The 12,587-nt window shown below is 44.3% G+C and overlaps 1 protein-coding gene and 1 long non-coding RNA gene across 2 annotated transcripts; both read right to left on the reverse strand.

Moving 5' to 3' along the window:
• Positions 1 to 3,782: 3,782 nt before the first annotated feature.
• Positions 3,783 to 5,544, reverse strand: LOC135537090 (CD209 antigen-like protein A; the record flags this gene model as incomplete). Its single annotated transcript, XM_064963293.1, has 3 exons — positions 3,783 to 3,896; positions 4,984 to 5,120; positions 5,340 to 5,544. Coding segments are annotated over 3 exons (456 nt in total), but the record flags the coding sequence as incomplete, so codon positions are not given.
• A 39-nt stretch (positions 5,545 to 5,583) lies between these two features.
• Positions 5,584 to 11,953, reverse strand: LOC135537094 (uncharacterized). Its single transcript, XR_010455120.1, has 3 exons — positions 11,891 to 11,953; positions 6,010 to 6,111; positions 5,584 to 5,729 (listed from the first exon to the last, which is right to left on the reverse strand). It is a non-coding gene; the product is annotated as an uncharacterized LOC135537094 (long non-coding RNA).
• Positions 11,954 to 12,587: the final 634 nt, after the last annotated feature.

The following is a 12,587-nucleotide window of genomic DNA, read 5'->3' on the forward strand; positions in this document are numbered from 1 at the left end:
CGACCTCTGCCTGACCTGATCCTGGGCCTGCCTGCCGTCCTGTACCTTGGCCCCACTACTCTGGATTACCGACCTCTGCCTGACCTGACCCTGGGCCTGCCTGCAGTCCTGTACCTTGGCCCCACTACTCTGGATTACCGACCTCTGCCTGACCTGACCCTGGGCCTGCCTGCAGTCCTGTACCTTGGCCCCACTACTCTGGGTTACTGACCTCTGCCTGACCTGACCCTGGGCCTGCCTGCAGTCCTGTACCTTGGCCCCACTACTCTGGATTACTGACCTCTGCCTGACCTGACCCTGGGCCTGCCTGCCGTCCTGTACCTTGGCCCCACTACTCTGGATTACCGACCTCTGCCTGACCTGACCCTGGGCCTGCCTGCCGTACTGTACCTTGGCCCCACTACTCTGGATTATCGACCCCTGCCCGCCTTGACCTGTCGTTTGCCTGCCGCTGTTGTTACAATAAACATTGTTACCTCTACACAGTCTGCACATTGGTCTAACCTCTTGAAACTAGGGGGCAAAACGACTACATTGCGTAAGTGTCCGGCTGAGGGCTCTCATAGTAATTATTGCGTAATAGACAGAGGTAGCTATTTTTCCTCCCGGTCTTACTGAAAATAAAGCTGTCCCGGTTGATATATTATTGAATAGATATTTGAAAAACACCTTGAGGATTGATTGTAAACAATGTTTGCCATGTTTCTGTCGATATTATGGAGTTAATTTGGAATATTTTTCAGCGTTGTCGTGACAACAATTTCCGATCGAATTCTCAGCCAAACGTGAAGAACTAACGGAGTTATTTCACCTACAAAGAATAATATTTTTGGAAAAAAGGAACATTTGCTATCTAACTGGGAGTCGCGTGAGTGAAAACATCCGAAGCTCATCAAAGGTAAACGATTTAATTTGTTTGCTTTTCTGATTTTCGTGACCAGGTTGTCTGCTGCTAACTAGGCATACTGCTATGCTAGACTATCGATAAACTTACACAAATGCTTGTCTTGCTTTGGCTGTAAAGCAAAATTTCAAAATCTGAGACAACAGGGTGATTAACAAAAGGCTAAAATGTGTTTCAATATATTTCACTTGTGATTTCATGAATATGAAAATTTTCTAGTAATATGTTTTGTCCGTTGCGTTATGCTAATTAGTGTCAGTTGATGACATTTCTCCCGGATCCGGGAGAGGGAGTTCAAAGAGTTAACTGAGACCTGATATATAGTACATTCATATGTTCTTAAAGTGTCAGAGATTATATGACATAGCAGAGAGAACCGTCCTTCTAGACTCCGTGTTAGATCATCTTTTATACAGTAGAGAACAGTCCTTCTGGACTCCATGTTAGATCAACTATTATACAGTAGAGAACAGTCCTTCTAGACTCCATGTTAGATCAACTATTATACAGCAGAGAACAGTCCTTCTGGACTCCATGTTAGATCAACTATTATACAGTAGAGAACTGTCCTTCTAGACTCCATGTTAGATCAACTATTATACAGTAGAGAACAGTCCTTCTAGACACCATGTTAGATCTACTATTATACAGTAGAGAACAGTCCATCTAGACTCAATGTTAGATCTACTATAATATAATAGAGTGTGACATTTTCTCTCTGTTTATCCACTCGTATGTTTAGAATAATGCTGCTTTTCTAATATCCAACTTGGTTGGGTTCATGTGAGTAACTGGTTGACTGTACATGGGAGGAATCAACACTCTCACTGTCACGTTCTGACTGTTGTTCCTTTGTTTTTGTCTTTGTTTTAGTATGGTCAGGGCTTGAGTTGGGGTGGGCAGTCTGTTTGTTTTTCCACACTATCACTGAATAAGCAATTTCCCAGTACACCCAGAACATTGCTCTGGGAACCAAAAGGAGTATCTCAGTTTTAAGGTAAGAAGTCTGGTGTGGTATCAGTCAGTCTCATGCAGGAACCAACCGTGATGATATGACTTGTTTGTGTCACAGTATAAAGGGTCTCCAATCAAATCAAACTTTATTTGTCACCTGCTCCGGATACAACAAGTGTAGACTTTACCGTGAAATGATGACTTACAAGCCCTTAACCAACAGTGCAGTTCGGGAAGAGTTAAGAAAATATTTAGCAAGTAGACTAAAGTAAAAAGTAATAATAATAAACATGAACATCAGGATTGTATTGAGTCAGTGAACCTCTGGGACTGTGATAATAAACATGAACATCAGGATTGTATTGAGTCAGTGAACCTCTGGGACTGTGATAATAAAGATTGATTAATTTCCTTTGAATTTGAGTCCTTCGTGGTGAATTTCCTCAACAACAGACAGAACAGTCCTTCTCTTATCAATTCATTGTATTGTTATTGCATATGTTTTTATTATAATGTATTCTACATTTGTCTTGTTATATATTGTATGTTCTTGACAAGGTAAATTGAATAAGCAGAAAATAGTTTATGATTGATAGTACTTAGCATAATCTTATTTAGCAGTTCAGAGAGTACCGAGGATGAATCCTACTTCTCACAGATCCATCTGTATTTATAGGAACAGTCATGGTCCCACCATTCTCCTCTGTCTGATGACCAGGAGTAGAAATACACACAGTTCTGTGCTACGCCACCATTAGGCTGTTTACTGTTCCAATACCTGTAGAAGAAACAACACAGAATCAGACTGTCCACTGTTCCAATACCTGTAGAAGAAACAACACAGAATCAGACTGTCCACTGTTCCAATACCTGTAGAAGAAACAACACAGAATCAGACTGTCCACTGTTCCAATACCTGTAGAAGAAACAACACAGAATCAGACTGTCCACTGTTCCAATACCTGTAGAAGAAACAACACAGAATCAGACTGTCCACTGTTCCAATACCTGTAGAAGAAACAACACAGAATCAGACTGTCCACTGTTCCAATACCTGTAGAAGAAACAACACAGAATCAGACTGTCCACTGTTCCAATACCTGTAGAAGAAACAACACAGAATCAGGCTGTCCACTGTTCCAATACCTGTAGAAGAAACAACACAGAATCAGGCTGCCCACTGTTCCAATACCTGTAGAAGAAACAACACATAGAATCAGACTGTCCACTGTTCCAATACCTGTAGAAGAAACAACACAGAATCAGACTGTCCACTGTTCCAATACCTGTAGAAGAAACAACACATAGAATCAGGCTGTCCACTGTTCCAATACCTGTAGAAGAAACAACACAGAATCAGACTGTCCACTGTTCCAATACCTGTAGAAGAAACAACACAGAATCAGACTGTCCACTGTTCCAATACCTGTAGAAGAAACAACACAGAATCAGACTGTCCACTGTTCCAATACCTGTAGAAGAAACAACACAGACTCAGGCTGTCCACTGTTCCAATACCTGTAGAAGAAACAACACAGAATCAGACTGTCCACTGTTCCAATACCTGTAGAAGAAACAACACATATAATCAGGCTGCCCACTGTTCCAATACCTGTAGAAGAAACAACACAGAATCAGACTGTCCACTGTTCCAATACCTGTAGAAGAAACAACACAGAATCAGGCTGCCCACTGTTCCAATACCTGTAGAAGAAACAACACATAGAATCAGACTGTCCACTGTTCCAATACCTGTAGAAGAAACAACACAGAATCAGGCTGTCCACTGTTCCAATACCTGTAGAAGAAACAACATAGAATCAGGCTGTCCACTGTTCCAATACCTGTAGGAGAATCAGGCTTTCCATTTTGAGCATACTACTCCAGACAGTGATGTCATAGTTACATAGAATTCATTAATGTCTTACTTTGTGGTCAGTGGTGTGCCGTCCACCCATTTCCAGGTCCCCTCAGAAACAGAGTCAGTCAGACCAATCCAGACATAGTTCCTTTGTCCACATAAAAAATTGACTAATGTCTGTAGTTGTGGGAGAGATTCAACATTGTTAAAACATAGCTTTCTACTGCTTTCTATCTCTCTCTTTCCCTCTCCCCAAAATTCAATTCAATTTCAATTTAAGGACTTTATTGGCATGGGAAACATATGCTAACATTGCCAAAGCAAGTGAAATGGATAATGAACACAATTTAAATAAAGGGCCCAGGTCTGACAGAATCTGTGCAGAAGATCTAGGTGCTGCTGATGGCCCTGCTTTGTTGGGGACAGTAGCTCCAGATCATCAGCAAACAGTAGACATTTGACTTTGGATTCTAGTAGGATGAGGCCGGGTGCTCCAGACTGTTGTAGTGCCCTCGCCAATTAGTTGATATATATGTTGAAGAGGGTGGGGCTTAAGCTGCATCCCTGTCCCACCCCATCTGAGGATGATGTTAATGAATTTAAGTATATTAAATTAAAAAACAAATAAATAGGTCAAACCAAATTTGTGGTCTGTCTGTTTAAAAATCTCATTGAGGATATTATCAACACCACAGGCCCTTTTGGGTTGGAGGGTTTGTATTTTGTCCTGTAGTTCATTCAATGTAATTGTTGAGTCCAGTGGGATCTGGAAGTCTTTATTTGTTTTTGATCATGTTTTTGCTGTTTGTTCTTCGTTATATAGCCAAAAAGATTGGAGAAGTGGTTGACTCAGACATCTACATTATGGATAGATAACTCCTTGTTTTGTTGTTTGTTGTTTGTTTAGTGAGTTCCAAATGTATCTCTTTCTACTCGTCTCTCTCTTTCTCACTCTGTCTGTCTGTCTGTCTGTCTGTCTGTCTTTCAGTTCTGCAGACTGTTCTAGTGCCAACTCAATGATATATATGTTGAAGAGGGTGGGGCTTAATCTCTCTCTCTTCCACACACACACACACACACACACACACACACACACACACACACACACACACACACACACACACACAGACAGACAGACACACAGACACAGACACAGACACAGACACAGACACAGACACAGACACAGACACAGACACAGACACAGACACAGACACAGACACAGACACAGACACACACACAGACACAGACACAGACACACACACACCTGTTGTTCTTGGCTCTTGATGACCACCAGGTCTGCTCCTCTATTTCTGCAGTCCTGTCTGCTCTCCTCCCAGGATTTGTACTCAGTAGAGACGTAGTAACAACTGCTACCAATCTTCTTCCATCCTTCCGGACACACTATAAGTTGAACATTTCCTGCTTTAGTCACTTTAATACAACATTGAATTAAGTATCAATCAGACAGTCAAGGAAGACGGGACACTAACTAATGGACAGTTCGGAAGTCATACCTTTTTTCTCACATTTTGTATTTAATTAAAGTTGAATTTCCTGTTTGTAAGTGGCATGTGAACTGATACAGAGACTGTCAAACAGACATTAGACAATTTGACTCACCTTTCTCAACTAAAGATTGGTTCAGACGTTCTATCTCTTTCTGAAGCTGGTCTCCCTCTTTGGTCAGGGTGTTGTTGCTAGTCTGTGGCTGGTCTCCCTCTTTGATCAGTGTGTTGTTGCTAGTCTGTGGCTGGTCTCCCTCTTTGATCAGTGTGTTGTTGCTAGTCTGTGGCTGGTCTCCCTCTTTGGTCAGGGTGTTGTTGCTAGTCTGTGGCTGGTCTCCCTCTTTGATCAGTGTGTTGTTGCTAGTCTGTGGCTGGTCTCCCTCTTTGGTCAGGGTGTTGTAACTGGTCTGTAGCTGGTCTCTCTCTTCAGTCAGATTGTTTCCGCTGGTCTGTAGCTGGTCCCTCTCTTCAGTCAGGGTGTTGGAACAGGTCAGCTGGTTTCTCTCTGTGAAATAATACGACCAATGAACAAGGTAACAGTGGACATGTTAATTAGACATGACCAGGGTTGGGGTCAGTTGCATTTCAATTCCAGTCAATTCAGGAAGTACACTGGAATTCTATTTCAATCCAAATTATCTTCAATGCTTTTTAATGAGGAAAACGTGGAATTGGAATTTGGTGTATTGTCACAATGTAATTGACTGGAATGTAAATGTAATTGATCCCTGGTCATTACACCACTGATGATGAAGAATGATTGAGTGAGAACATATCAAACTCACGGTAGAGAGACAGGCCTATGATCCCAGCCAGTAGGAGAACACACAGCAGCCCCAGACACACTGCAGCAGCTCCAGAGTATCTCTTCCACCACTGACAAGACACTGAAGAACAAATTATTACAACAAGAACTTGCTCTTTATCAGAGTGGTATTTGTATCGACTTTTGTGTCAATTTTCTGTTTGAATCACTGAAGGAAATACATAAGCTTGACAAGGGACAGAACACCAGAACTGAGTTCCAGCACCTCACATGTTCTACTGCTTGACTTCCAGAACCTCTTCCAGAATATTGGCTTAAACATATTGCAGAGTTCATGCACCCAAAATGAGTACTGAAACGTCAGGTCTGGAGATCAAGGCTATGAGGACACCCTAGTTGCAGTGTTCATCCGTCCTCCTGCCTCCCCGCCGGAGAATGCAATGCACCGGTGCAGGGCTTTGTCCTTCTTCTCCACAAAGAAGAACCCTGCGCCCGTGCAATGACTACTGGGGCCTCAACAACATCACGGTGAAGAACCACTACCCACTACTTCTCATCTCCTCAATCTTCAAACCGCTCCAGGGGGCCACTGTGTTCTCCAAGCTGGACCTATGGAATGCCTACCACCTGGTGTGGATAGGGGAAGGAGATGAGTAGAAGACTGTCTTCAAAACAGCCAGTGGTCAATATGAGTAACTGGTCATGCCATTTGGCCTTACCAACGCCCCTGCTGTGTTCCAGGCTCTGGTAAATTATGTTCTCCGCAACATGTTGAACCGGTTTGTCTTCGTCTATGTCGACGACATCCTAATTTTCTCCCGCTCCGCCCAAGAGAACGTGCTCCATGTCTGTCAGGTCCTCCAACGCTTCCTGGTGAACCAGCTTGTTCTGAAAGCAGAGAAGTGCGAATTCCATCGCTCCACCATCCCCTTCCAGAGTTACATCATCGCCTCAGGGAGTGTACAGATGGATCCCGGGAAGTTGAGAGCGGTGGTGCATTGGCCCATGCTTAAATCCAGAGTGCAACTCCAGCGTTTCCTGGAATTCGCCAACGTCTATTGCTGCTTTATCCGGGGTTACAGCACCCTGGCTTCCACCCTGTCTGTACGCACCTCTCCCAAGGTTCTATTTGCATGGTCCCCAGCTGCTGACTGGGACGTTCCCGAGATCTCAAGCACCGTTTCACCACACCACCCATCTTGGTTCATCCTGACCCGACCAGCCAGTTCTTTGTGGAGGCCGCTGCTTCGGATGTCGGTTGGGAGCTGTCCTGTACCAGCGTTCTGCCCTGGACCTCAAGTTGTGCTGCCTTCTCCCATTGGCTCAAAGCAACGGAGAGGAACTACAATGTGGGGAATTGTGAGCTTCTCGCGGTGAAGATGGCATTGGAGGAGTGGAGACACTGGCTGAGCGGAACATCCGTTCATTGTGTGGACAAACCACAAGAGCCTGGAATATCTCTGCACCACCAAGCGTCTCAATTCCAGACAAGCTAGGTGGGCCTTATAACCGGATGTTTGTTCCTGACGATATCCGATCCTCGGTCCTGGAGTGGGCCCACTCCTCCAAGCTTGCCTGCTGCCTGGGCTCCCGTCGGACCCTGGCATTTGTGCGTCAATGCTTTTGGTGGCCTACCATGGTTCATGACTGTCGGCGTTCTTCGCTTCATGCACAATCTGTGCACAGAACAAGACCCCCCGGCAAGCTCCGGCTAGTCTCCTTCAACCTCTGCCTGTTCCGCACCGTCCCTGGACTCACATATCCCTGGACTTTGTTACGGGTCTCCCCCCATCTGATGGCAACACTGCCATTCTGACAATAGTGGACCGGTTTTCCAAAGCCGCCCTCATTCCTCTCCCCAAGCTACCCTCTGCCAAAGCTTTTCCAAAGCCGCCCACTTCATTTCTCTCCCCAAGCTACCCTCTGCCAAAGGTTTTCCAAAGCCGCCCACTTCATTCCTCTCCCCAAGCTACCCTCTGCCAAAGGTTTTCCAAAGCCGCCCACTTCATTCCTCTCCCCAAGCTACCCTCTGCCAAAGAGATGGCACAGCTCATGGTGCAGCACATCTTACAGATCCATGGACTCCCAGTGGACATGGTCTACAACCGGGGTCCTCAGTTCTCTCCCCGGTTCTGGAAGGCATTCTGCACACTCATTGGGTGGTCGGCCAGTCTGTCCTCCGAGGCCACCCCCAGTCCAACAGCCAGTTGGAGCAAGCCAACCAAGGCCTGGAGATGACTCTTTGCTGCCTGGTCTCAGCCAACCCCACCACCTGGAGTCAGCAACTAGTGTGGGTAGAATATGTCCGCTACACCCTTCCTTGCTCTGCCACCTGTCTCTCACCCTTTGAGTGTTCCCTGGGTTATCAGCCCCCGCTCTTCACGGAGCAAGAGGAAAAGGTCGGCGTACCCTCGGCCCAAATGTTTATTCGCCGCTGTCGTTGCACCTGGAAGAGAGTCCGGTCGGCTCGTCTCAATACAACCTCCAGGTATCGACGACAAACGGGTCGCCACCGATGCAAATAAATTACTGAAAAATCATACAATGTGATTTTCTGATTTTTTTTTGTTTTAGATTCCGTCTCTCACAGTTGAAGTGTACCTATGATAAAAATTACAGACCTCTACATGCTTTGTAAGTAGGAAAACCTGCAAAATCATCAGTATATCAAATACTTGTTCTCCCCACTGTATGTGAGAATGCTGTTCATTAACTACAGATCAGCGTAGTACCCACCATAGTACCCATGAAGCTCATCACTAAGCTATGATGATGATTGTGGACTTCAGGAAACAGCAGAGGGAGCACCCCCCACATCGATGGGACAGTAGTGGAGAGGGTAGTAAGTTTTAAGTTCCTCAGCGAACACATCTCGACAAACTGAATTGGTCCACCCACACAGACAGCGTCGTGAAGAAGGCGCAGCAGCGCCTCTTCAACCTCAGGAGGCTGAAGGAATTTGGCTTGTCACCAAAAGCACTCACAAACTTCTACAGATGCACAATCGAGAGCATCCTGTCGGGCTGTATCACCGCCTGGTACGGCAACTGCTCCGCCCACAACCGTGAGGCTCTCCAGAGGGTGGTGAGGTCTGCACAACGCATCATCGGGGCAAACTACCTGCCCTCCAGGACACCTACACCACCCGATGTCACAGGAAGGCCATAAAGAACATCAAGGACAACAAACACCCGAGCCACTGCCTGTTCACCCCATTATCATCCAGAAGGCGAGGTCAGCACAGGTGCATCAAAGCTGGGACCGAGAGACTGAAAAACAGCTTCTATCTCAAGGCCATCAGACTGTTAAACAGCCACCACTAACATTGAGTGGCTGCTGCCAACACACTGACTCAACTCCAGCCACTTTAATAATGGGAATTGATGGAAATTGGTGTAAAATATATCACTAGCCACTTTAAACAATGCTACTAAATATAATGTTTACATACCCTACATTACTCATCTCATATGTATACGTATATACTGTACTCTATATCATCTACTGCATCTTTATGTAATACATGTATCACTAGCCACTTTAACTATGCCACATTGTTTACATACCCCACATTACTCATCTCATATGTATATACTGTACTCGTTACCAATTTACATTGAACCCCCCCCTCTCCCCTTGTACACTGCTGCTACTCGCTGTTTGTTTGTTAAATAGTCACTTCGCCCCCACCTACATGTACATATTACCTCAACTAACCTGTACCCCTGCACACTGACTCTGTACCGGTGCCCCCTGTATACAGCCTCCTCATTGACTCTGTACCAGTACCCCCTGTATATAGTCCCACATTGACTCTGTACCAGTACCCCCTGTATATAGTCCCACATTGACTCTGTACCAGTACCCCCTGTATATAGCCTCCACATTGACTCTGTACCGGTGCTCCCTGTATATAGCATCCACATTGACTCTGTACCGGTACCCCCTGTATATAGTCCCACATTGACTCTGTACCAGTACCCCCTGTATATAGTCTCCACATTGGCTCTGTACCAGTACCCCCTGTATATAGCCTCCACATTGACTCTGTACCAGTACCCCCTGTATATAGCCTCCACATTGACTCTGTACCGGTACCCCCTGTATATAGTCCCACATTGACTCTGTACCAGTACCCCCTGTATATAGTCTCCACATTGGCTCTGTACCAGTACCCCCTGTATATAGTCTCCACATTGACTCTGTACCAGTGCCCCCTGTATATAGCCTCCACATTGACTCTGTACCGGTACCCCCTGTATACAGCCTCCACATTGACTCTGTACCGTAACACCCTGTATATAGTCTCCACATTGACTCTGTACCGTAACACCCTGTATATAGCCTCCACATTGACTCTGACTCTACCCCCTGTATATAGCCTCCAAATTGACTCTGGACCGTAACACCCTGTATATAGCCTCCACATTGACTCTGTACTGGTACCCCCTGTATATAGCCTCCACATTGACTCTGTACCGTAACACCCTGTATATAGTCTCCACATTGACTCTGTACCGTAATACCCTGTATATAGCCTCCACATTGACTCTGACTCTACCCCCTGTATATAGCCTCCACATTGACTCTGACTCTACCCCCTGTATATAGCCTCCACATTGACTCTGTACTGGTACACCCTGTATATAGCCTCCACATTGACTCTGTACCGGTGCCCCCTGTATACAGCCTCCACAATGACTCTGTACCGTAACACCCTGTATATAGCCTCCACATTGACTCTGTACCGTAACACCCTGTATATAGTCTCCACATTGACTGTGACTCCCCTGTATAAAGCCTCCACATTGACTCTGACTCTACCCCCTGTATATATTGTCTATAGTTTTTATTTCTACTTTTGATTGTATCCAACTTGGTAAATATTTTCTTCTTCTTGTGGGCTTGGAAACAAGCATTTCACGGTAAAGTCTACACCTGTTGTGTTCGGCGCATGTGACTAATAAAGTTTGATTTGATTTCTTGTGATCGGCGCATGTGACTAATAAAGTTTGATTTGATTTCTTGTGTTCGGCGCATGTGACTAATAAAGTTTGATTTGATTTCTTGTGTTCGGCGCATGTGACTAATAAAGTTTGATTTGATTTCTTGTGATCGGCGCATGTGACTAATAAAGTTTGATTTGATTTCTTGTGTTCGGCGCATGTGACTAATAAAGTTTGATTTGATTTCTTGTGTTCGGCGCATGTGACTAATAAAGTTTGATTTGATTTCTTGTGATCGGCGCATGTGACTAATAAAGTTTGATTTGATTTCTTGTGTTCGGCGCATGTGACTAATAAAGTTTGATTTCATTTGTTGTGTTCGGCGCATGTGACTAATAAAGTTTGATTTGATAAGTCTGGGGTGTGTTTCAGGATAAATAAAGACACAGAATGGAGCTGAGCAAAATCCTAGAGGAAAACCTGCTTCAGTTTGCTTTACACCGGGACACCGGGACAGATATTCACCTTTCAGCAGGACAATAACCTACAGCACAAGGCCAAATATACACTGGAGTTTGCAGAGTTACAGTTTTGACAAATACTTGCTTGGAAATCTATGGTAACACTTGAAAATGGTTGTCTAGCAATGATCAACAATCAATTTGACAGAGTTTTGAAAAATGTAGTAAAGAATAATGGACAAATATTGTACAGTCCAGGTGTACAAAGATCTTAGAGACTTACCCAGAGACACACAGTTGTAATCGCTGCCAAAGGTGATTCTAGCATGTATTGACTCAATGGTGTGAATAGTTCAGGAAATGAGAAATGTCTGTATTTATGTGTGTGTGGGCATATGTTGTCTGTGTGTGTGTGTGTGTGTGTGTGTGTGTGTGTGTGTGTGTGTGTGTGTGTGTGTGTGTGTGTGAGCACTATAACAGGATAAACTGTTACCTGAATGTTGATCACCAACTCCATCCTTCTTGCGGGGCATGATGGGTCTTTCGTTTCCGTATATGTGATCATCAATATCCATGGTCTTTATTTGTTTAGGTTCTTTGTCTTCAAATCGTAATTTCTACTCTTATAACTTCTACTCTTGTATCTTCTACTGTTGTAACTTCTACTGTTGTATCTTCTACTGTTGTAAAGTCTGCTGTTATCTCAGTTGTTGGTTCCTGTCTGTTCGCTGCACAGCTGGAGTCTCTGTATGACTCAGTCTAATATCAGAGACAGTTTTAACAGTCAACCTCATTAAAGGGGAAACTGTCTAACCAATAGTACGACACTTACCACCACCATGTGACCACAGACTTATTTTCTGAGAACCATGTTTGTTTATCACAGTGAAGATTAGTTTGTATATACAGTTGATATTAGTTTAGTTTACTACAGTGTAGATTAGTGTGTAATTTTAGTTTCTGTTAGTTTAGTTTACCACAGTGTATATTAGTTTGTAAAATAAATAGATATATTAATAATAATAAAATAATTGAAATGCTGCATTAAGTCTTGCAATGTCGTCAGCCATCAATGGCCATGTAGAGTTGTATATACTATGCTGTCTCCTGGGTAGAGTTGTGTATCTACTATGCTGTCTCCTGGGTAGAGTTGTATCTACTATGCTGTCTCCTGGGTAGAGTTGTATCTA

The sequence above is a fragment of the Oncorhynchus masou genome, unplaced genomic scaffold (assembly GCF_036934945.1).
Source record: "Oncorhynchus masou masou isolate Uvic2021 unplaced genomic scaffold, UVic_Omas_1.1 unplaced_scaffold_709, whole genome shotgun sequence".
Classification (NCBI taxonomy): Eukaryota; Metazoa; Chordata; class Actinopteri; order Salmoniformes; family Salmonidae; genus Oncorhynchus; species Oncorhynchus masou.